Source organism: Equus quagga, chromosome 6 (assembly GCF_021613505.1).
Source record: "Equus quagga isolate Etosha38 chromosome 6, UCLA_HA_Equagga_1.0, whole genome shotgun sequence".
Lineage (NCBI taxonomy): Eukaryota > Metazoa > Chordata > Mammalia > Perissodactyla > Equidae > Equus > Equus quagga.
Genome location: NC_060272.1, coordinates 14746723 through 14769225, shown reverse-complemented (window position 1 = coordinate 14769225; position 22503 = coordinate 14746723). Strand labels below are relative to the sequence as shown.

At 46.3% G+C, this 22503-nt stretch overlaps 1 protein-coding gene across 3 annotated transcripts in view; it reads right to left on the bottom strand.

Annotated features, from left to right (window-relative positions):
• The window catches only part of STK24 (serine/threonine kinase 24), a 113540-nt gene that overhangs the window by 27527 nt on the left and 63510 nt on the right, over positions 1-22503 (bottom strand). For all 3 annotated transcript variants that reach the window (XM_046664145.1, XM_046664146.1, XM_046664147.1), the window contains exon 3: positions 2080-2136. In XM_046664145.1, coding sequence (XP_046520101.1) covers positions 2080-2136 — 57 coding nt within the window. The remainder of the gene's footprint in view (positions 1-2079; positions 2137-22503) is intronic.

The window sequence follows — 22503 nt, the reverse complement described above, 5'->3', positions numbered from 1 at the left end:
TAAAAATCTTTTACAAACATGTAATAGATCCTCTCAAAATAATCCTAATCATTTCCAACATTCAAAAAATAATACTTGTATCCCATTATTAAAGTGTGTCCTCTTCTTTGAGAGTTGGGGGTAGGCCAACAAAAAGGAGATAAGACAAAGTCAGAGGGAGCCGCAGTTGGTCACAATGAGGTCCAGTATTTGCTAGCTGGGGCACCTAACCTCTGAGTGTCTCCATCTCTTCATCAATTAAAATGAGATGATGAAGGGCATCCAAAAAGAGATGCCGGGTTCTTGTCACCAGGGACACTGATGTGGAAGGCAGATGACAGTTTGCTAGGACTCACACCAAATGGGATTTTTTTTTAAATAAATGGAGAGTTCTACACTTCCTTCCAACTGTAATGTCTAAAATTTCACAGACTTCAATTCAAAGCTCCAAAGAAAGCTACCACTAAATAAATTAAATTACTGTGGCATTAAGAATGAATAAACTAAAGCATCTGGAGACTAGAATTGCTGCTCTGAAGGACTCAGTGTTGGAAAAGAGTCCCTGCAAACAACTTTACATACTCCACAAATGAAACTCACTTAAGATAACAGTCAAGCTAATTACACAAAACAAGATAATTTTCTACATTCCTGTAGTATTTCCCAAAAGAGTAAAAAAATGAAAAGCTCTTTGTGTAATGTGTATATTTACGGAAAACAAGCACAGCAAGTCATAAAATTTATCCAGCTGTTTTATTGCTTTTCCCATTTTAATATAACTGTTTATACCATATTAAATTTTTTCCTTGAAATTTCCTTTTGAACACCATTTTGGCCAAAAAAGCAATTGGTCAAATATAACATTATGCAATTTTTTACAATTGGGTGCATAAGCCTTTTAGAGATACATGTAGTTTTAAAGCTTTACCTTCCCAAGAAACTACCAATTACTACGATTACTGTGAGAAAGAAATCTTTTAATCAAAGGGTATTTCTTGTCTTAACAAAAAAAGTCTGTGTAGACAATATCCAGTAAAATACACGGGCTTCTTTCAGCTCGCACTCTGAGGGCAGCGAGAACTACAGACCCATCATCTGACAACTTCCTCTCTGGCAGGACCCACCCTCTAACACTAAAATGATAGATTAAGCCTGTCTGGGAAATCACCATTCACCCAAAAACCTGGCTTTTACAGGATGGGGAGGAAATGAGGGCTGATGGCATTGATTTCACTGCATAACCACAGTGAGGACAAGATGTCAAGTGTTGCACAACTGTGGGAGTTTTTTAAAAAATTTATTTTCCATATACTAAGTTTCAAGGACAACTTAAGCAATGCTGGTTACTTCTGAGCTTCAAGTCAGAGGCCAACATGTAACCACATTCTATCACGAGAAGCGAGTCACAGACCATGACTTGGAGGTCATCCTATCCCTAGCTTCCACCATCTTGTATGGGGCTGGCGCACACTAATGGCACCGTAGGAGGCGGCCAGGTGGGAAACACAGTCCTGGGGCAGGTCCGGCCCCACCATAAACACACTGCGAGGGGCAGCAAGGCTTCTGCAGGCACATCCAGGGAAGGAACTACGCCCTCCTGCTTGACCAGACCACAGCCTCAGCACGGGACAGTGCAATGCAACCATCACACCCTGCCTATCTTACTCCTGAAATCAAATTTTAATTTTTAAAAATTCTAATTCTAATTAATTAGAAATGAAAACGTTCCATGCATATTTTGGAAGCTAAGTTACTACCTGAAATATGAAACAATGATGGGGTAAGAGGTCCACAAAAGTTACCACCAGTTTTGGAAAACAAGCCACCAAACTGGTCTCTGGTGAGACACTGACAGGCTGGGTCCTCCTCGGCTTCTGTGAATGAGTCACTGGTTTCACGAAACAATAACACTGGTTTCAAAAGTAGGCCTATAATTTTCGGTAACATATCAGACACAGAAACATATAAGGAATAGTTTAGTCCCTTTTTCATGCAACTTAAGAGGAAAACAGAAATGGATATAAAATCAGAATTTTCTTTACAACCAAGATTTACTGAGAAAAGCTTTGACGCGTATTAGGCATCAGACGTAACACTTACTAGATCCAGTGCGGAGCCTCCACCAAGGTATTCCATGATTATCCACAATTTAGTATCCTACGAAAACAAAAACAGGAGGAAAATTATTTTTTAAAAAAACCCAGAAAAAATTATTTTAAATGATCTAAGGTATTTTTCACTGTTATTTTGGAACGAGGAAATTTTACAGACACATAACAGCAAGAAAAGCGCGTCCAGGTGAGCACTGTGAGCAAGAAAATCTGCACTGTCAGAGGGGGCTTGCACAGCCAGCCCAGGCCCCTGCAGCAGACCCTCCAGGCAGCGTGTTCCAGACCCACTAAACCAGAATCCTCAAGGGGGACCAGGAGGTGTCTATTTGTAAACAACCTCAGTTGTGATACCAGGCACCAGTAGGGTTTGGGAATAGGTCTCCAAAGCCAGTCAAGGCCAGCAGCAGTCACAACGTCCCACCCTGGGTGTCAGCCAGGAGGCGCCCGGGGCACACGGCAGTGGGAACAGACCACTTCCCTCCCTCTGGGTGCAGCTCTGAGCCATACAGCGTCTGACCTTCAGTCCCTGCGAGCAGAGGGAAGGCAGTGCTTCCCGGGGTGGGAGGGCTAGTGCAGCCTTTCCTTCACTCCCTTGTTTTGTGGAAAGGCAGCCAATTTCAGACACCCCAAAGGCTACCGTACTCTGTCAGGGAACTTTCCAGGAAAGCAGGCCCAGTCAGTCTAAGCCTTGCGTCTGGTGTCCTCTCGGGCCACGCCTCACCAGCATCAACTCTGTGTCTTTTCCCTTTGTCTCTCTTGAGCCATTCAGCCCCCATGACTTCCAGAGTTCTTTTTAAACACAAATCCAAAAGTTCCACTCCCTTGAAAACTAACACGCAAGCAAGCAAATATCCATGCTGCTCTCCATGAGCGGGTGTCTGTGTGGTGGTCCAGCTTGGGGATGAGCCAGACCAGGGCTGGAATCCTGACCCCTCCTTACAACCAGAGGGACCTGGGAAGAGACTTCCTCTCTAAGCTTCTGACTGAGCGCCTAGCCAAGTGCCTGACCCATAGCCAGGAAGCAAGAACAACAGCTAGCGACGTGGATAACCCATCACAGTATCAGTGGTAAGTAACTTGTCAGTAATATGGGTGGCAGATAACCCCTTAGTCACAGTGGTGGCGGACAACCCCGCAGTCACAGTGGTGGCGGATACCCCGGCAGTCACAGTGGTGGTGGTGGATAGCCCTGCGGTCACAGTGGTGGCGGATAACCTGTCACAGCCCCAGTGGTGTTCTGATCCACTACCTGAGTTCCTGGGAGTACTGACGTCAACACGCTTCATTGCTAACTCAGTATTTTATGGTAGATTTCATACACATCAAAAGAGAAAAGATAAGGAAACAAAACCTTTCCACGGCTCCCTGGTACCTTTCGGAGAGAACAGAGCCCGCGCTCTTCAGAACATCCCCAAGGAAGACCCCTCCCCCAGGCCCCATCGCACCCTGTGGTTCTAGAACGCTAACTCTGAGCTTGCTCTTCTGGAACATGGCGCAGTTTCAGGCCTTTTCGCCTCAGCAGTTTCCTCTGTCAGGAAAACCTCACCTGCTTCCCTCCCCCATACTCTCTGTGCAACTTTCACTTGTCACAAACTTTCAAGCAACTATTGGTCTGATTTTCGTTTTAGATTTACGTGTCTGTGTTTCCCACCAACAGCAAACTAAGTGCCCAGGGACAGTGCCGCCGTGGTCAAGCTCTGGTCAAGCTCGGGAAAGGTGAATTAGGAGGCTCTGCCGTCAGGGAAGGGTCGGCTTCTTGACTTCGGGGAGGCACTGATACATGCACCACCATCTGTAAAATAAAGTCCTTCTAAAACTTAAAATAAACCCTGACATCTAGAGTCAATTCCGTGACTAGTCTAAACAAACACTCCGAGATTTACTGCATATAGAACACTTTCTCAAGCTTTCAAATGCCCTCGACTACTAATATGATGAAGACAATTTCAGTGGAGATTGGAAAAAGCACAGGAGCCTTAAATGAGGTATTTGGGATCCACATTATACATACAAACATCCTCCTCACTCAATAACCAACCAGTCTTGGGCACCTGCCTTGAACAGGCTCGATCATCCCGTCTCTGATTTCCAGAGAACACCCTATCAGAAAGAGTATTCTCAAGCCAGCGAGAGAAGGATAATCTGTGTATGACTCCACTCATATGAGGAATTTAAAATTATGGAGTAAGAACAGTTTAGTGGATACCAGGGGAAAGGTGGGGTGGGGGGTGGGCACAAAGGGTGAAGTGGTGCACCTACAACATGAATGACAAACATTAATGTACAACTGAAATTTCACAAGATTGTAACCTATCATTAACTCAATAAAAAAAAGAAAGAAAGAGTATTCTCCAACTTTGCTTTCATTTCACAAGCACGCCCAATGGCAGATTTCCATACACTTGCTCCTGGGGAACAGCCGTGTTGCTCCTTGTAGGCATTCCTGAAGCACCCTGTCTTCTAGCTATTCCAGAGAAAGGCTAACACCATTTTGGATGACACGGGAAATTTAAACTGTTTTTCTATAAGGAACTGGGAACATCATATTTCTCTTCCTGGTCCCCTTTTTATGGCACTGTTTGACCCAGCTCCCAGCCCTTTTCTTTTACAGGTGTTAAGGGCCAGTTTGCTAACAGTGAGCTAAGCTCTCAGCAGTGGGTGATCTCGCCCCACCTCCATCCCCTCTGTAGCTGGCTGTGCAGGTGGGACACCCTGGCAGACAATCCTGGCTGACTCAGAGACTCACCACACGCTTCCTGAGTCAGCCAGACACAAAGTGGCCACACCTGCCAACCATTCCAAAGCTCCATGCTTCTAAATCCCTTCAGGGTCAGCCCAGCAGGTAACTAAGCACCAAGGAAACAAAATAACCCTTTAAACATTGCCTTCTCCTTTCAGAAAGTCGTAAGTGATGGCGACCCATTTTCCCATGTGCTCCTAGCCCCTCAGGGGCATTTAAGCAACAGCAGAACAACTGGCAAACCAGGTGCTCCCAGCTGAAAGGCTACCTGCCCCCCTCATCGTAAAGGCTTCGCCTTCCTGGAGAAGATGGAGCAAAGAGCCCCGCCTCTCCTTTTATCTAGCTCATTCCTGATACTAGACGTGCTGGGGTATGAACACTATCCAAACACGAGGTCCACCAGATTCGGGGGCACTGAGGAAAACAGCAATGGGTCCTTTATTCAGCCCATCACTTTTTAAATACCCTGACAAGGTCCTATGACTAATGTGTTTTTGTTCCCAGTTCCACCAGAACCACTCATCACGGAATGGAAATTGTATCATGAAAGGTTCCAACGGTTGCCACCTCTCAGCTGAACTTGCTTTGCAACATCACTGGGTGTGCCGCTCACTCTGGGCGGAGTCGGAGAAGTCAGCCTGGAAAGTGGGGACAGCCCTCTAGATGTGGAGTCATCACCTTCACCAGCTTCTGTGCTCTCTGCGGCCAGCAGCCACTCCCTCCAGACTGAGGGGCCAGGCACCAGGAGGCTACAATAAGCAGACTGAGCACCTGCCTTCTAGAGTAGAAGACAGACCTCCGACGATTGTTCAACCAGCTAGAACTGTCGCGGGTGGGTGCCATGAGAGGGTAAGCAGGGACCTGCCGGACCTCAGAGTCAGAACCAAATGTCTTTTAAGATGAACCCAAATGATGAATAGACACTGAGATTGGGGGAGAGGCAGAGGGAGAGGACGAGGGGGAGAAGTGCAGGTCAGCCAGCACAACAGCAGGAGTGAAGCTGGAAGGCAGCAAAGAGGCGGGATCAAGGACCTAACAGAGGGAGGGCACGAGGAGGGGGCCCAGGCAGAGAGTGACCTGAAGCAAAGCGGCAGAGGAAAGCCGATCTTGCAGCCTGGGTTAAACATGGCAGGGAAGTCACATTCTCCTCAAAGTCACCAAAGGATACTGGAGCAGACACTCATTTTGGAGTAAGCGGTGAATGTGTGTGGAGAAGGGGCCAGACAGAGTGGCGAAAGGCTCCTGGGGAGGCGGAGGTGGCCGTGGCGTCATCTGGCTAGGCGTGGGAGGCAGAAGTGACAGGACTTGGTGGTGCACAGGGAGGTCAACGTAACTTCCAGGTTGGGTCTCACTCAAAGGAACACCTGGCAATGCCATCCACTGACAGGCAGCCCCGGAGGAAGGAGGTACAGAGGGTATGACAAGTTTGGGCAGGTTGACAAAGGTGTCCACAGGTCATTCACGCAGAGAAGGCACCTCCTTTCTCTTAAAACAAAACAAATCGCTGGTTTTAAAATAACTGATAGCTTCTACTACATTCCAGTGTAAATTCCAAACTCTGTGGCTGGCTGAACTAGCCCTTCCCAAGCACGTACCCATCTGTCTCCTCATCTCATTTCTACCTTCTCTCCACGCCCGGGACGCACCAAGCTCTAAAGCCCACAGGCTTCTGCATGGCAGAGCATGCTGCCGGGAGACAGCCTGCCCGGCCTGCCTGGTGCAGTCACAGCTCACAGGCGGCTCCTCTGGGGACGCTCATGCAGGGTATCCATCTCCCTGCTCCAGTCCCCGGGCCCAAGCATGCGTCGTCACTCTTCCTCCCGCCTCAGAGAAAGAGGTCCACCTCATCCTCCGTCCAAGCACAGCTTTGCCAGCGCGTGCTCTGTTCACCCACCACTTCCCATTCCCACCAGTGATCTCCCTTTCCATGGGTGACCCCCAGTCCCACCAGTGACCCCATCACTCAATCTGTCGCCTTCCCTGTAACACTTTCATTCTTCTCCACAGCTCCCTTCCTCTGAACTCAAATCATTCTCTCACTTTCTCTAGTCTGACTCTCCCATGATCCCACTGAGCCCTAAAGGTATGGGTTCTGCTTTGCTTCTCCCTTCCTGGCTAGAATTCCCAAACTATAACCCCCAGCTGCTGGTTTCTCTTTCCTACCAGAAGAGAAGGCTGCTAAGAATAAACTTGGCCTACTTCACAAACCGGATGAGGGTTGAGATGCTGTGGACATCATGAAAACCAGGGACAGAGGGAAGGACAGATCTCAGACTCAGCAGAGTCCTCAGGTGCAGACATGCCACCTGTGCTGCATCAGGGAGCACACTGTAGCACCACGCCTCCAATGCAGGACACACACTCAACACAGGCAGAAAAGGTCTCCTAAACCTACCATCAGTCATGATCCCAAATAAGCATTTCTACCACCACCAATCCTAAAATAAGAAACGTTCAAAAGGGACCAAATGGACTGGCTCCGCAAAGTGAAAGACGGGCTGCGAAGGCTGCAGGCAAAGCACTCCCCATGGGCTACCTCAGGATTCCTCATCCTGGGCACTACTAACATTTGAGGCTGGATAACCCTTTGTCGTGGGGGCTGCCCTGTGCACTGGAGGGCGCTCAGCAACATCCTCAGCTCTCTACCCACCAGATTCCAGTAACACATCCCCAGTTCTGATAACCAAAAACGTGTCCAGACACTGCCAACGACCTCTGGGGGCCAAAATCACCCCCACTGGAAACCAGTGAACAACACAATCAATGTTGATAAACTTGAAATGTTACTGGACCAGAAGTGCTAACCATTAATTCTCTCCTTCTTCTTAACAGAGCCAGTTTATACCCTGAAATCTCCAGCTAGAAGACTCTAATTCACTGTGAGACATCTAGGCTTCAAATTTCTCATCCATAAAAAGATGGCAAAGAACCTCTGTGCTTCTAAGGACAGTAAAATGAGATAATCAATGTGAAAGCACTTTGCAAAGTTCAAGGTACTAAACAAATGCAAAGTCCTGTTAGTTGTATCAACATCATCATCATAAACGCCTTAAAACAGCCTGGTAAAACCAAAACAACCCAATTAAGAAGACTAAATAGTATTTCTCTGCATGGGAGTTTCTGAGCAAAATAAAATCTGGAACAATGATTCACATTCATTCTACACTGGAATGAAAAAATAATTACCGCCCTAAAAGCCTTGAGGCAAAAGAGCATTTGAGAAGGATGTTGTTTTCAGTGACCAAATGATCAAGCATGGTTACAGCCAGACACAGAATCACTGCCCTCACAAAACCTTCCAAATCATGACTTGCGAGGCACTCCTAAGAAAAATAAATCAGAAGAGTTCTTAAAACAAGCATTATTTTAATCAGAATAATACCATTTTTTAAAAAATGACCTCAAAACAACGGAAATTATGAAGGACCATGTGATATGATTTTCTCATAAGGGAAAGAAAATGGTTTATTTATTATTAAGTTCAGGACTCAAAATTGAAAAGGTACCAAAGTCTACACAGTGAGATATCTCTCTCTCACCCCAGGCCCCCTGTCCTGCCTCCACCCCCAACAAGCTATGTGCAAATACCTATAAACTCTCCCTCCCCTTGCACCTAAACGGTAACACTCGACACACTAGTCCACACCTTACTTCTCCTTGGAGCATTCTGTGCTTGTCCATAAAGGAATTCTTTTTCTTTTTTTTTCTTTTTTTACCATAACTAAACTCATGCCCTACTGACATTGTTTTTATCCATTCTTTTACTATTAGGAGCCAGGCTTCCATGAAGAACCTCACACGTGTCATTTTGGGAGTTCCTGGAAAGAGAATTGGTAGGGCAAAGGAATCCACTTTAATTTTAACAGAAAATGACAAATTATTCTTCAAAGAGGTTGTCTCGATTTACACTGCCTCCAGCAACATGTAAGTGCTAATTTCCCCTTTCTTTTGACAACAGAGTATTTAATAAAACATTTTTTTGGTCATTGCTATAAGCTGAATTGTGTCCCCCCTCCCAAATTCATATGTTGAAATCCTAACCCCTAGCACCTCAAAATTTGACTGTATTTAGAGACAGGGCTGCAAAAGAAGTGATTAAGTTAGTCAAGTCATTAGGAGGGGCCCTACGGCAATCTGACTGGAGTCCTTGTCAGAAGAGGATTAGGACACAGATACACAGGAGAAGACCACGTGAGGACATGGGGGAAGATGCCGGGAGAGAGGTCTCAGGGAAACCAACCCTGCCGATGCCTTGATCTCAGACTTCCAGCCTCCAGAACCGTGAGGAAATAAACTTCTGCTGTTTCAGCCCCCCAGTCTGTGATACCTTGTCGGGGCAGCGCTAGCATGTGAAGACAGTCATTAACCCGTAAGTGGGAAACAAAAGGCTGTCTCAGGGAGTTTCTTTCTCTTCCTCTTGTCATAGGGTTGAACGTCTCCAAATACTGAAGAGTCACGTACATCTTCTTTTTTGTGAACCCTCTATTCATATCCTTTGTCCATTTTTCTATTCGGTTACTGAACTTTTTTTAAAAAGTAGGAGCTTTTAACACATTAGCCTCCTGTAACATGAGCCGCAAAGACAGCATTTTCCTCATTTGTCTTCTGATGTTGCTTATCACAGTTTTTGCTTGCAGAAATTAATTTAATGTAGACACATCAATAATGACACCACTTAGAGCAAACTTGCCCTGAACTGTTTGGAACTGCTTCCTGAGAACCTGGAACTGGCGGCTGAAAGCTGGGACTCCCCACATGAACGATCCTGTGGGGGCGTGACAGACAACAGGAGATGACAGAACGGGTAAAACAAGGCAAATGAGAAGCTCAGGGCAGAATCCGCACAACTAATGAAGAACAAAACTTCTAAAGCAGGAATTATTCTAAAATGAAGCAAGCTCTCCTTTGCATCCGCACTGCACTCAGGGGCCCCCAGATTCATCAGCTGTAACAAAAGGCTGAGCCCAAGAGGTTTCAACAATACAGGGGGTTTTCTTAAAACAATCTGAGGTCACAGCCTTCCTTAAGAATATGGTTTTTAGGGGCCGGCCCCATGGCCAAGTGGTTAAGTTCACATGCTCCACTTCGGCGGCCCAGAGTTTTGCCGGTTCAGATCCTGGGCATGGACACGGCACTGCTCGTTAGGCCACATTGAGGCGGTATCCCACATGCCACAGATAGAAGGACCCACAACTAAAATATACAATGTACTGGGGGGATTGGGGGAGAAAAAGCAGAGAAAAAAAAAGAAGATTGGCAACAGTTGTTAGCTCAGGTGCCAATCTTTAAAAAAAAAAGAATATGGTTTTTAAAGCAGAGAGACCCCTTTGCTGAGATGGTGTGCATGGACACAGAATGCTGAGACCAGGTTTGAACCCTGCCTCTGGCCCTTATCAGTTCTGACTGCTTTCAGCCTCAATTTCCCACCTGCGTCTGGGACTAAACAGCACCCACGTCAGAGGGGTGAGCCTGGCACGCAATCAGAGCCCATAAACTGTAGCTGTTATTACTACAGTAACTTTAGTGTGCCCTCTGTTTGAACCCAAGTCCACCGGGAGGCTTGTGAAACTGGGAGGCAATCAATAAACTGAGATCTTAGTCCAGCCCCTACCTCGTTTTACAGTCAAAATGGCTCCCTGACATTCACATACCTGCCAGTTGTACAGAACACAGTTCCTAATCTCAAAAGGCTTATTTAATTGTTCCTCTGTCTCATATACTAGCATTTCTTAAATGAGTCAGACATCTATCACGCACATGGTCTTCTCCACAGGCATAAATGACTAAGACCTGGGCTCTGACTTTACGGAATTCTTCACAATAGAAAAGGGGGCAGATGACTACAATCAGACAGCCTGTGGTGGATTCCACAGAAAAGCCACAGAACGCCACGGGTGTTCAGAGGGGAGGCCCTGTCTGATCTGAACGAGGGGAAGGCCTAGATAAGGCTCCAGGGGAGAGACTGTGACAGACAGGCTGGGGCAGGGGTGACAGGGCCCGTGTTTCTGGCAGACACAGATGAGGAAGAGAAGTGGATGGTCAGGGAAAAACAAGGGATGCTGGCAGCTGACGCAGTTTCAACTGAATAAACAATGGGGAATTGCCACAACTTTGGATGGGAGAATGAAGAACCAGCAACTACCCACACGACAGAACAAAATGGGGAGAAAAGGAGTAAGATGAGCCAGAAAATCAAAGCAGAAGGTCAGGGCAAGACCTAGAGACATTCCACAAGCGGCCCTCATCAAGGGTGCTCCGCTATTCTCAGCCCCAGTAAATGACGACTCCGCAAATACAAACAGGTACAAACAGCAGGAAGAGGACAAGTGGGTGAGCAGGAGGGAAGGAGAGATGGTTCTCTGTGCTCTGCAACACTGATGGGCCATTCCCGAGCAGCAGCTGGAACATGGTTTGTGAAGTTCAGGAGAGAGGCCAGGCCCAGCACAGAGGCGACAACTGGTACAGTGAAAACGAGCACATGGAGACCCACTCGGAACCCTGAAGTTGGTATGAAGGTTATTCTAAGCTGAAGACACTGAGATTCAACAGATGCAGAAAGAGGCCTTCTGGGAGCTTCCCTTATCTGACTAAGGCCGCCACTTCTGGGAAATGCCATAAACCCCCTCTTTGGGGTGGGTCTCCTCTCTGGAGGAGGAAGAACAAAGCTACCATAAATCTCCTGTCCGGAGCCTTACAGCTCTGAAGAAGGAAGAAAGACCACTCATATCTACAGAGACAAACGTTATCACAACCTTATCTCCCGTTTGTTCTTGTAAAATCCTGTTTGTCCTTCCTAAAGAAAGCAATGTTCTTCCCCTCCCTTCTCTTAAAGTGAGGTATTTAAGCCTCAACCTTTAATCATTTAATGAGTATGCACACTTATAAATCTTTTTCCCGTTAATCTGTTGTTGGTCATTTTAATTTGCAGGAACCCTAGTCAAAGGTAGAGAAAAAGTGTTATGTTGCCAAATTTTTAACTGAAGAAGGCTCAGAACACAGGAAAGCTACCCCGGTAAAGAAAGTTCAGTCCATGTCACCTCACTGGTCTTCAGTTAATAAGATGACCCTATAATCACAGGAGAATATTAAATGCCTGTGGGTCCCTTTTCCCACTAGCTACCCTAGTTCTCGACTTCTACGTTATCTCAGCAACACAAGTGAAGAGGGCGGGGAAAAGACATGCCCCGATGACTCGGGGTAACATCCAGTCAGAACTTCCAGAGTCACAGGTGGGTCAGCCCTCTGGCCTTGACTTCCTCCAGGTGATCATTATCGAAACTAGCCAACCAGGACTGGACAAAGCACTGGGTGGGGTGCTCGCTCTCCCACTCCATCCCGCCCCTCTAGCCTTATTTTTTTGTGTTCTCGAACACATCCAACTCAGGCAATCATATCTCGAATTCGCTTCAACAGGGAAGAAGGCCTTACACCTAAAAAGAAGAGAAAAACAGAATTTCTGTAGCAAGTCATTTCTGTCAATATTGTCTGAAGAGGCTGGCCAGAGTAAAGGAGGGAGGCAGGCACCCAGCAAGAGGAAGTGTTCTTCGCTGGGAACAAGAAGGGCTGTGAAGCTCTCGGGTCAGACGCACAACAAGTAGACTGCAGCACAGAGTCTCTCATTTGCCTGGCTAGAGCACGACAGGAGCGCGACCGTCTGCTCTGTACCTTTTACATGTTAGGCCCTGTGCTAGAAGCCTCACATCCATTATCTCCACCAGTCCTCACAACATTCCTATGAGGCAGTTGTAGCTGGCCCATGTTCCAGGACAGGAGCCAGAAGAGTGAGGTAACTTGCCAGATCCTAGAATGCAGCAGGTCCTGGGGCCTCCCTCAGCCGCACCTAACCTCATGCCACCACTAACACTCTGTGTCTCTGCCCACCCCAAAGGAACCCCTGAGCCACGGGCGGCAGGGAGGTCATTCAGCTTATCTAAGGATAAAGGGGGATGGGGTGTTGGGGAGTATCACTGGGTAGGGGAAGAGGAGCCCAGGCTTCCCTTTTCCAGGCCCTAAAAGGAGGATGAAAGTGCTCCAAGGCAAATCTTCTAGTACTGGAAACGAGCATGAAGTGGGAGAAAAGCCACTATCCACAAACATCAACTAAAAGTAAGGTTGTGCAACAAAACCTGAAACAGCACAAAGAGAAACAAAATAAATCAAATAATAACTATTCAACCAAATCCTTCGATCAAAGGAAAAATTAAAACCACCACTACAAATTAGCCAAAAATGATACTGGAAACACTACATACACCAAAAGCTATTCAATACAGTCTAAGATTTACTCAGAGGAAAACTTACAACACTACATTTTCATTACCAAGCCAAAAAAAGGAAAAAAAATGTTAAGTGTTTAATCCAGCAGTTAGGAAGGCAGGCAGGCAGGGAGAGAAGGAGGGAGGGAGGAAAGAAGAAAGCAACCTAAGGAAAGGAAAGAAAACAATCAAAATAAAAATACATGCATAATTAATGCAAAATATTAGAATGAGAAATAAATCCAGTTATTTTTAACAGATAACCTCGAGTTACCATAATCAAGGGAAAAAATAACATTAATTTGCAAATATAGCAATAAAAAGAAAATTATTACAAAAATTTTTAAATGCAAAAAGAACAGATAATGTTTTATGATAGTATATTTGAAAATCCAGAATGAAATAGATAATCTCTAACGTACGAATTAAAATTTACTCGAGAAAGAATAAGAACTATGGGCAGAAAAGGGTGGGAGAAGAAATTGATCAATAACTTCCTCTAAAAAATATCTAAAGATAGATAGCAAGCAAGAAGGTCAAATGATTTTGCCCTTGAAAAACTTCAAATCTTGAAAGAACAGAATAATCTAGCAACTATCCTGAGGCACAGACTTTTCATGACATCACAACATAACACCAACACCTGAAAACAGGCACCGGTAGGAAGGAAGAGGAGGAGGCCCCCCGCTAGGAAAGGACAGAGCTCCAGGCAGAGGGAAAGTGCCAGGGCATCCGGCACACTTCTACCCCCCAGGAGCGCAGGCTTCCCGGGACAGGGAGCTGTCATCTAACAGAGGAGTTGGCCCAAAAAGGGTTATTTCTAGAGAAGAAAAAAAAGTGCTATTGGAAACGAATGTTAGGTGTGAGAATCTCCACATATGTAAAATTTTTACCTCTCATTTTCTAATAACACCTGTCCACCCCTAGCAGCTCTCAGGATTGCTCAGCTCAACCTGCCTGCCTGCCTGCCCAACCGCCACGTCTGCCGTGCTTTCAGGAGGCCTGAACTCTCCTCCAGACCTGCTGGAACACCATCATGCCCAGACAGGTTTCCCAGCGGAACCTTCAATGACGGGCAGAGAGGTTGACTCTTGCTTCCTTGCAGGGAGAAGAGTCAGAGCTGCTGTCCTTCCGGGCTATCTCCCATCCCCTCTGACCATCAGGGCCTGACTCGGCTGTGACCCGGTGTCGGGTCAGGACATCCAATGAAGGAGGAGAGAGTTAAGTCCTCCACAGAACTAGGGACACATTCTCTTCACAATGGGTGGCCGCAGGCTCTCTTGGCAAAAGAATGGCCCCAGAATTTCTAGTGTCTTCCTCCTGGTCAAGGAGGTAGGGTCCCCACCACCACCTTACATGAGTGCAATGCAGCAGCATGTCATAAAGAGCATTTCACTTGATTCTCCCAATAATCCTACCTACTTAGGCAATCAGACTTTCCCATTTTACAAATTAGGACACCCAGTCAGTGGCAAGGAAGGAGAAGAGCTGGGACTCAAATCCAGATATTCTCATGTTGAGTCAGAAACCTAACAAGAACCACGATAACAAACCTCACAGACTCTAAGCAATTTCTTAAGGATTCCAGTGAGGAAAATATATTCTACTGTAACTGTTCTTAATACTTAACTGTTTTAACTGGTTTCCTTTTAGTAACCAGTGAACTCTAACTTGATTGCCTGAAAAGCACATCGATTCACAAAACGTCTGCCTGTCATTTGAGGGAGTCACATGCCCCACTCCACTGTGCCCAGTTTAAGAAGTTTCGTTCTAATGTCCCTTAATAAAGTGGAAAGAACATTGGGCATTCCCTAAAATGCTCTTCTTAGGGCTTATGTCACAGGATTGTCTCTTTTGGAGGGTGTGTGAGAGAAAGTTTTAGTAATGACATCTCCCAGATGGGTATGAGATGGTCCTCTCTTTTCCATCCACACAAATTTGACAGAACCCAAGGATAAATCTGTTAGTGGGAAGTTTCTGTGCCAAATGCTGGTAGATATTAAGATGAACAAAAAGACTCTGCTTAAACTTAAAGATTTTATACAAGGTAGTCAGGTAAAATATACTCAACAGCCTAAATCTGAGGGAAAAGAAAAGTAACAAAGAGAAGCATTAAAAAAGTGCCCTGGGAGGTAAAAGAAAAGGATTTTTCTTTCCTCCCTCATACTCATCCTCACTCGAGAGCAAACATCAGTCAATGATCATAAACTGCCCAAGGGAACAAGTTCTGATCTTGCTATGAACCTAACAATGTGCTATTTCTGCAAAAGTGAAATATTTCTAGTAATTACAAGATTACCCTTCTCTAGATGAAGATCTTAATGGTCATTATGCAACATATGTCAGAAATATCAATCACAAAAACCATAACACCAAAAGTAATTATTGAGGACTTGGTATTAATTCTCTGATAAAAACCCACCCCAAACACATCAGACAAGACAAAGTCGGAGGGCGGGTGCGGCTGAGACACACTTTAGTGTGTTTTGCAAATTTTTTAAGAGGTATCTTTAGGACTCTAAGACAATTCATGAAATTGGTAGATTCGCAAACAACAAATGCTGTATTTCAAATGCATGGGTGGCAAATCCATATTTACACTTTCATTGCTGTTCATGGAGTTCAGCTTCAAGGTAAAGAGCTTCCGAACTAAGGTGCTTTTCACCACGCTTGTCTGTCCAGAGCTGGACCACACTGACGAAATGCTTCGGGCATTTGAGGCCCCTGCTTCTCTTCCTTCCAACCTTTTGGCCATTTCACTAATCTGTATTTTCTGCATAGTTCTATCCTAGAGGGGGCAGTTAGATATATGCAGATGTTCTCAATTTCTAAGTTTGTTAACAACAAGCTACTGAAAACGGCCAAGCTACACTTGGATCAGACATGCAAATTCCAGGGTGTCCTCACTGCGGCAGCCCTGGGGCTCAGCCGTCAGGCGACAGGCCCAGAGGGCACACAACCTGAGGCTAGGCCAGCAGACAGCCCACATGTGCTTCCTGCCCCACATCCTGCCACAGCACGAACCACCACCAACCCCAGCTCCGCTTTTGCCCAGTGAGGAAGACCCTGTCGCAGCATATAAACATCCATGCAGCTGCACTACAGATGCCTACAAAACGCTGGCCTCACTGCTCTGTCTAGCACCTGGCAAACTGTGGGCAGTCAGGAGTGACCACGACAACGCGTTACTCCCACACAGGACCCAGTAAATGGGTCTGGTTCTAGCAGTCCATTTTTCTTATTTCAAAGCAGATGTCTTTATTTATCCAAATGCCTAAATGTCACCCTGTGCTGCATCAACTATTGGACGAGAGAGAGTTTATTTACCTCACTGGGAGTAAGTCTCCTCTTTAATTACATACCAAGCAGCCCCTCACTACACAATCTAAATAAGATTCGTGATCTCATATGTCATACCGTTTTTTAGAAATTTACTCAGAAATATGAAAGTTTCAGAAAAGAAAACATATGGCATAATTAATGTACCTAAATACATCAGCTGTGTTTAGATACTCGAGACGGAGGTGTAAATATCCGGCACATGTATGCTGAGACAAAAGAACTAGAAATACAACTAATACTTACTTTAAATTATAGGTAACATTAGCCAGAAAAGAGAGTTGAGTTTCTTTTTGGCAAAGTAAAATATTTAGCCTAATTGGAATTTTAATTCATTCCACTTTCTGGATAGAAAAACATAAAATGGAGCTGCCAGATGTCTTCAGGGACCTTCTTCAATTACACTAGGACAGTGTGTTCGGGAGAGAGAAAGGAATCCACAGTCCCATCCTCGGAAACATTTCAAAGCAAATCCTTTATATTATCTTTGGCATTGCTCCTACAATTTTTTTCCCCATGATTGATTGCAAAATGAAATGTATTCTCTTAGGATTTGAAAGCAAAATTTCCTTGCAGATTTGTTTAGTCCACCCCAAAGAAAAGTGATTTTGCCTCTACCCACGGTCACCCTGGAGTCTGATACCACAAGCTCAATGTACCATTTCCATTTTTCCCAGAGACACAAGGACAGATACTTGCACAATAAAAATCACTCAGAGAAAACAGATGTGCTTCTCCCTCTCCCAGAAGCCGCAGCTGTCCCGGGCCAGCGGGCATGGCAGCAGATGACTTCCAAGCGGCAAGGGAAGACACAGAGGGCGGCTGCCACCATGGGTACATGTGCGAAGGGAAGGACCTCTGCTGCTCCAAGAGCCCACTTGGCGGAACGACTGCGCAGATGAGTGCCCAGCAATGCAGGGAATTGACTGCTGTCCAAGGGCAGCCAGCAGGCTCGCAGGACGGACGACATCCGCTCCGAATCTGGAAGCAGCAAGTATGATCTCCAAGCAGTGACAAGGCAGCAAAAGTGGAAGAGAGAACTGCCCAAATCCTGACAAGTCACAAGGATAAAGCTTTTGTTTATTGCTCAGAGAAAGGAAATTTTCATGGGAAAAAGAAGTCCAACAGTCCTGCCACATCAGACGGAGGGCGTGAGGCCACTGCGTAAGGAAAAAGCCAGTGTACCCCCGCCCTGCCCCCCAGCATTGTGGGACCCATGACAGGCGACTGCTGCCAGTTCTCTGTGACCAGAAACCAATGAGTATAACAACTCAGCATCCATCAGACTCAAGCCCTCGGCGTCCCCAAGATGGGCTCTGCCCTGGCCAGCATCAGCGGGCTCCTCTGCGTGTGAATCAACAATCTGGCCTTCTTGAAGAACACTGTTCCTCGCCTGCACAAAATAAAAAACCCAACTTAAAACATCTGGGGAACTACCACTCAAAGGAGGTTTTAAAGAACTGTGTATCTGATCATGTTTATAAAAATGTGTAGGAATTTCCTCTTTTCAGAGACCCTATTTATTACACTCACGTCACTTAAATGGAATCATAAACCCAAAATCTATTTTCTTTAAAAAGCATAGTAGATTAATTGAAGCCAACACATAGCAAAAACAGAAATAAGCAGCATGGAAATAAGACAGATATTTGGAAATAACTCGGAAGACAACTGTGCTTAAAATAATAAGCCAAAAACCTAACAACCCAGAGGAATCACAAAACAGACGATAGAGTGGACAGATCATATCATTTCCTGGCACACACGCCCCTCTCCCTTCCAAGTTTTAACACGCTTAGAGTACAGCAATGTCAGGTCCAGCGCCTCTAGAAGCAACAAGCATATTCCAGACTCCTCCCAACTCCTCCAGACAGATGCTGGCACAGGCCAGGGAAGGGAGCAGGCCCCGTGGAGGAGCAGCCCTTCCCCGTCTCCTGCCCGCAGCACTCCCTGCAGGTCTCCGCTCAGGGCCGCCTTCCCTGAGAGCCTCCCCGGCAGAAACCGCAGCCCGCGCCCCTCCACCACTTGCTGGAGTCGAGTCGGCTCCACCAGCTCCACCGGCTCCACGGGCTCCACGGGCTCCACCGGCTCCACCGTGAGTTTGTGTACTGGTTTATGGTCTCCCTCCTTGAGCTCCATGAAGTCCATCAACAAAACTCATCAAAACATATTTTTCTCATTCCTGCCAGATCAACAAGAGAAAGACGCCAAACGTCTTCTGTCTCCTTATTTTACCTTCCACGCCACAAATACGGTGATGACACCCCCACAGAAATCCAGGATTCCACAAATTGGAGGCTAAAACCTATTGCCCCAATCTCACACTGTTGTCTTTGAGGGACTGAGCTGAACTGAATTGAACTGAAGAGCTCCAGAGATACAGCCGGCTCCGGAGGTGTGGGCCCTGCCAGCAAAGCTCAGGAGGGCAGCTCCACCCACAAAACCCACCAGGCCCCTGTGGCCTTTGCCCCCTCAACTCTGCAGACCACCCAAACCCAGGGCCTCGCCTTGCCTGGTGGGTTGACCCTCATTTGGATAAAAGCAGAGAAGGCGGCTTTTTCCTCCCGTCTCTAGAGTAGAGGATGCAGAGAGAAACTGGCACTACCATGGACGCCAGCACAGCAGGCCTGGCCCGGGGAGGACAGGTGCCAAAACCGTGGTATTCTAACTTCCCTGAAGTCAGGAGACTAGCCCTCAATTACACCAGCAAGAACAATCCAGGAGAGCGAGCTAGGCAGAGGCTAAACTGCCAGCTCACCTCAGTCAGCACTGAGCCCCCACCGGGTGCGTGGTGTGCAAGAACCTGTGGGGCCATGAGCTTAATGAGTGAGCATCAGAGTAAAGATGTGGGAGAAGGCTCTGTTGGTTCCCTCGCACACTGCCTCCTCACCACACCCTACATGGGAGGCAGGAGGGACCACCCACTCCAGTCAACCTGTCTGTGCTCTCCTACCCTCAGAGCCCAGGAGACACCACACAAGTGTCCTGACAGGGAGGGGAGGTAAAGTAGGACATGAGGCAATCCCAGACAGCTGCCAAGAATGTTCTAGTAACTCTGTCTCCAGATTCCCTGTCTCCTAGAGACCACTGGTGATTTCATGAATGCCTTAAACATGGTTCGCTTAAAAAAACAGCTTCAGATAAAGGTCTTATGTCCTTTACGTGTTCACTCTTACAAAGCACTGAACACACTTCTAAGGTATCTTTGATGCGTGGCCTAAGGGGGATCCCGTACCTCAGGAATTTAAATTGAGTCATTTATAACACAGCCAGGCCATGGCCCCTAGGTTCCAGTTCAGGGGTGGGACGGGGCATCTGCAGTTTTCAAAGCCCCCCATGTGTTCCTGCTTTACACTGCGACCTCTGGATTAAATAAGCACCTTCTAATCAATCCCTTTGTGATGGGAACTTTCGATTCACTGAGAGTTAGCTCGCCAGAGGGAAGGAGTCACTGCTTTGGGCATGTTGAAAGTCAAGTTCCCAAGGGACATTCCAGGGGAGCCATCTGGCAGGCACTTCCATAAGCAGATCTGAAGCCTAGGGAGGGTCTGGTCCAGGCAATGAGATTTGGAAGCTCGGACTGTAGTTAAAAGCTTGGACTAGATGAGCATGTGAAGAACAAGCAGGAAAAGTGGGCCAAACACTAAAGCAGCCAAGGTAAAGAATGGCAAACAGAGACACTGGAAATTCCCATCAGAGAGGCTGCCATGTTCCCCTGGCCTGAGGGCAGGGGTCTTGGCTGCCCTGCCCACACCTGCACTCCACGCACCCAACAAAGTAGCATATTAACATCTGGGTGCTGGCTAAACGAACGGAAAGTAACCACACCCAACCTGAGGCAGACGGGATCTCAGAAAGATCTTTAGAAAGATTTCAAGAAAAATCAAGACAAAGTTTTTAGGGTAATGTGGTGTTAATCAGGACCTCTTCAATCCCCGAACAACTTCTCTTCACTGAGGTTTCAATGCACTGTCGGTTTGGTTCTTGTCATTTTCCTGTGTGTGTTAACACTACTTTGAGTTTCTAAGAAACAGGACGCGCACAACTACTTAATCGCTTATTTTCTCTCAAATCCCACAGTATCGCTCAGAAAACTATTTACTCAAAAATGAAACGTTTAATAAAACATTAACATGCCATTTCAGTAACTCCCTTTTATTTAATGTTCATGCTCCTTCATCAATTCATCCAGTTTCTAAAACACCAATATTTTAAGGAATATTTTTCAAAAGACAGCAAAATAGTAGGAGACCAACAGAAAGCTATTACTTCGTGCTAACTAGGCATCTCTGGACTTAAGTTCTTCAACACACCTGATGTTTCCTAAGGCTCATCTTCCCAAGTGTGTTGACTGGAGAACTACTTCAAGAGAGATGCACCAAAGACTTGAAATTTACCATTAAAGAGAGGCGGGGAGAGGGGGGAGAGGGAGCAGGAGAGAAGAGGGTCCCACAACGAAATACATTTAGGAAATGCTGCATATTTACCTCCCTTAGAGAGTCTTAAAGGCTCTGAGAATATTGTAACAGAAACCTACTAAACCCAACACGTCCAAACTTACTTCATCAGGTAGCACCTACTAAGATCTCCAAGAATGAGACTCCTCCAGAAACAATACCTTAGCTCAAACCTATCCACAGGGCCATCCATCAGCTCACCAGTCAGTCTGAGACCCTTTGTGGGACATCTCCTCTCACACTTCACCCCCTCCTCCCCTCACCCACCTCCACCAATCCATGAAGACCAATTACGTGCCTGTGATAATAGAGAGATTCAGCACACAGACAAGGGTTGGGCAGGCCTGACTTAATAAAACACAGTGTGAATGATGTTAGTGGCAAATTTCATTATTCAAGAGACTCATGAGAACAACGGGATGCTCACATTTTCTAATTACACATCTAAACTTTTTTTTGGTGAGGAAGATTCACTCTGAGCTAACATCCATTGCCAAACTTCCTCTTTTTTTTTGCTTGAGGAAGATTAGCCCTGAGCTAACATCTTTGCCAGTCTTCCTCTCCTTTGTATGTAGGACACCACCACAGCATGGCTGATGAGTGGAGTAGGTCTGCACCCAGGATCTGAACCCGCAAACCTGCGCCACCCAAGTGCAGAGTGCGGAACTTTAACCATCGGCCACAGTGCCAGCCCCACATCCAGACTTTTAAAGTCACACACCTCAGCGTCCTCAAGTGCCCAACATACCCACATTTTTTTTACTACATATGATGCACGAAATATGCATATCTCATGCCAGACTAGCCAACACAGTGTCTTTCTAGAATGAATCTGGTCATTCAAGTTATTGCTTAAACTTTGAAATGAGAATACAAGAAAAAAAAAAGAAAGGGAAACCACAACAGAGAGTTCCAAAAATATTTATATCACATTATTCACACCTCTCATGTGTGGTTTGAAAGTCTTCAGTCTCTAATTAACCAAAGTGACTAAAAACTGTTCAGTTTTCAGGAACTGAAGTAGGGTTTGCTTGCACAGCCTCACAGGGAGTCCCTGAAGTGGTTTGCCAAGAGCAGTGCGACCCCAGGTGAGAACCACCCAGAATCTGCACGCCCCTCCTCCCATCCCCTGGAGGCCCTAGGCTGTGCATGGACCAATCCCCCTCCTCTTTCTCAGCCAGTGAGGGGGCAGGGAAAGACTGGGGCAGCAAAGATGCTGAAACCTACCTCTGTTAGACTTCCAGGGGAAGAATTTTTCAAGTGAAATTCTTTTTTTTTTTTTTTTTAATTTAGGAGCAGAAAACATTATCTGAATAATAATTATGAAAACCAGGTACATGCGTAGAATTGACTGGCGTTATCACATACAGTTAAGACTGAAGTGATCTGAGACTGAACAACACTCGCCTGCAATCCCTATGGTGTGACAAGCACAACAGCACTCACCCAAACGGCAGCTCCCTCACAGCCCAAAGTTCCAGTCTGGCTTTCTGTTCTCCCTCCTCAGTTCAGTGTCTTTACTAAGAAATTTCCCCAACGTGTCCTTCCTACATCTCCCCCACCTCCTCGCCCTCTGTCCCAGGGTGATGCTGCCCAGGCCTCTCCCAGAGTCTCCGATGCCA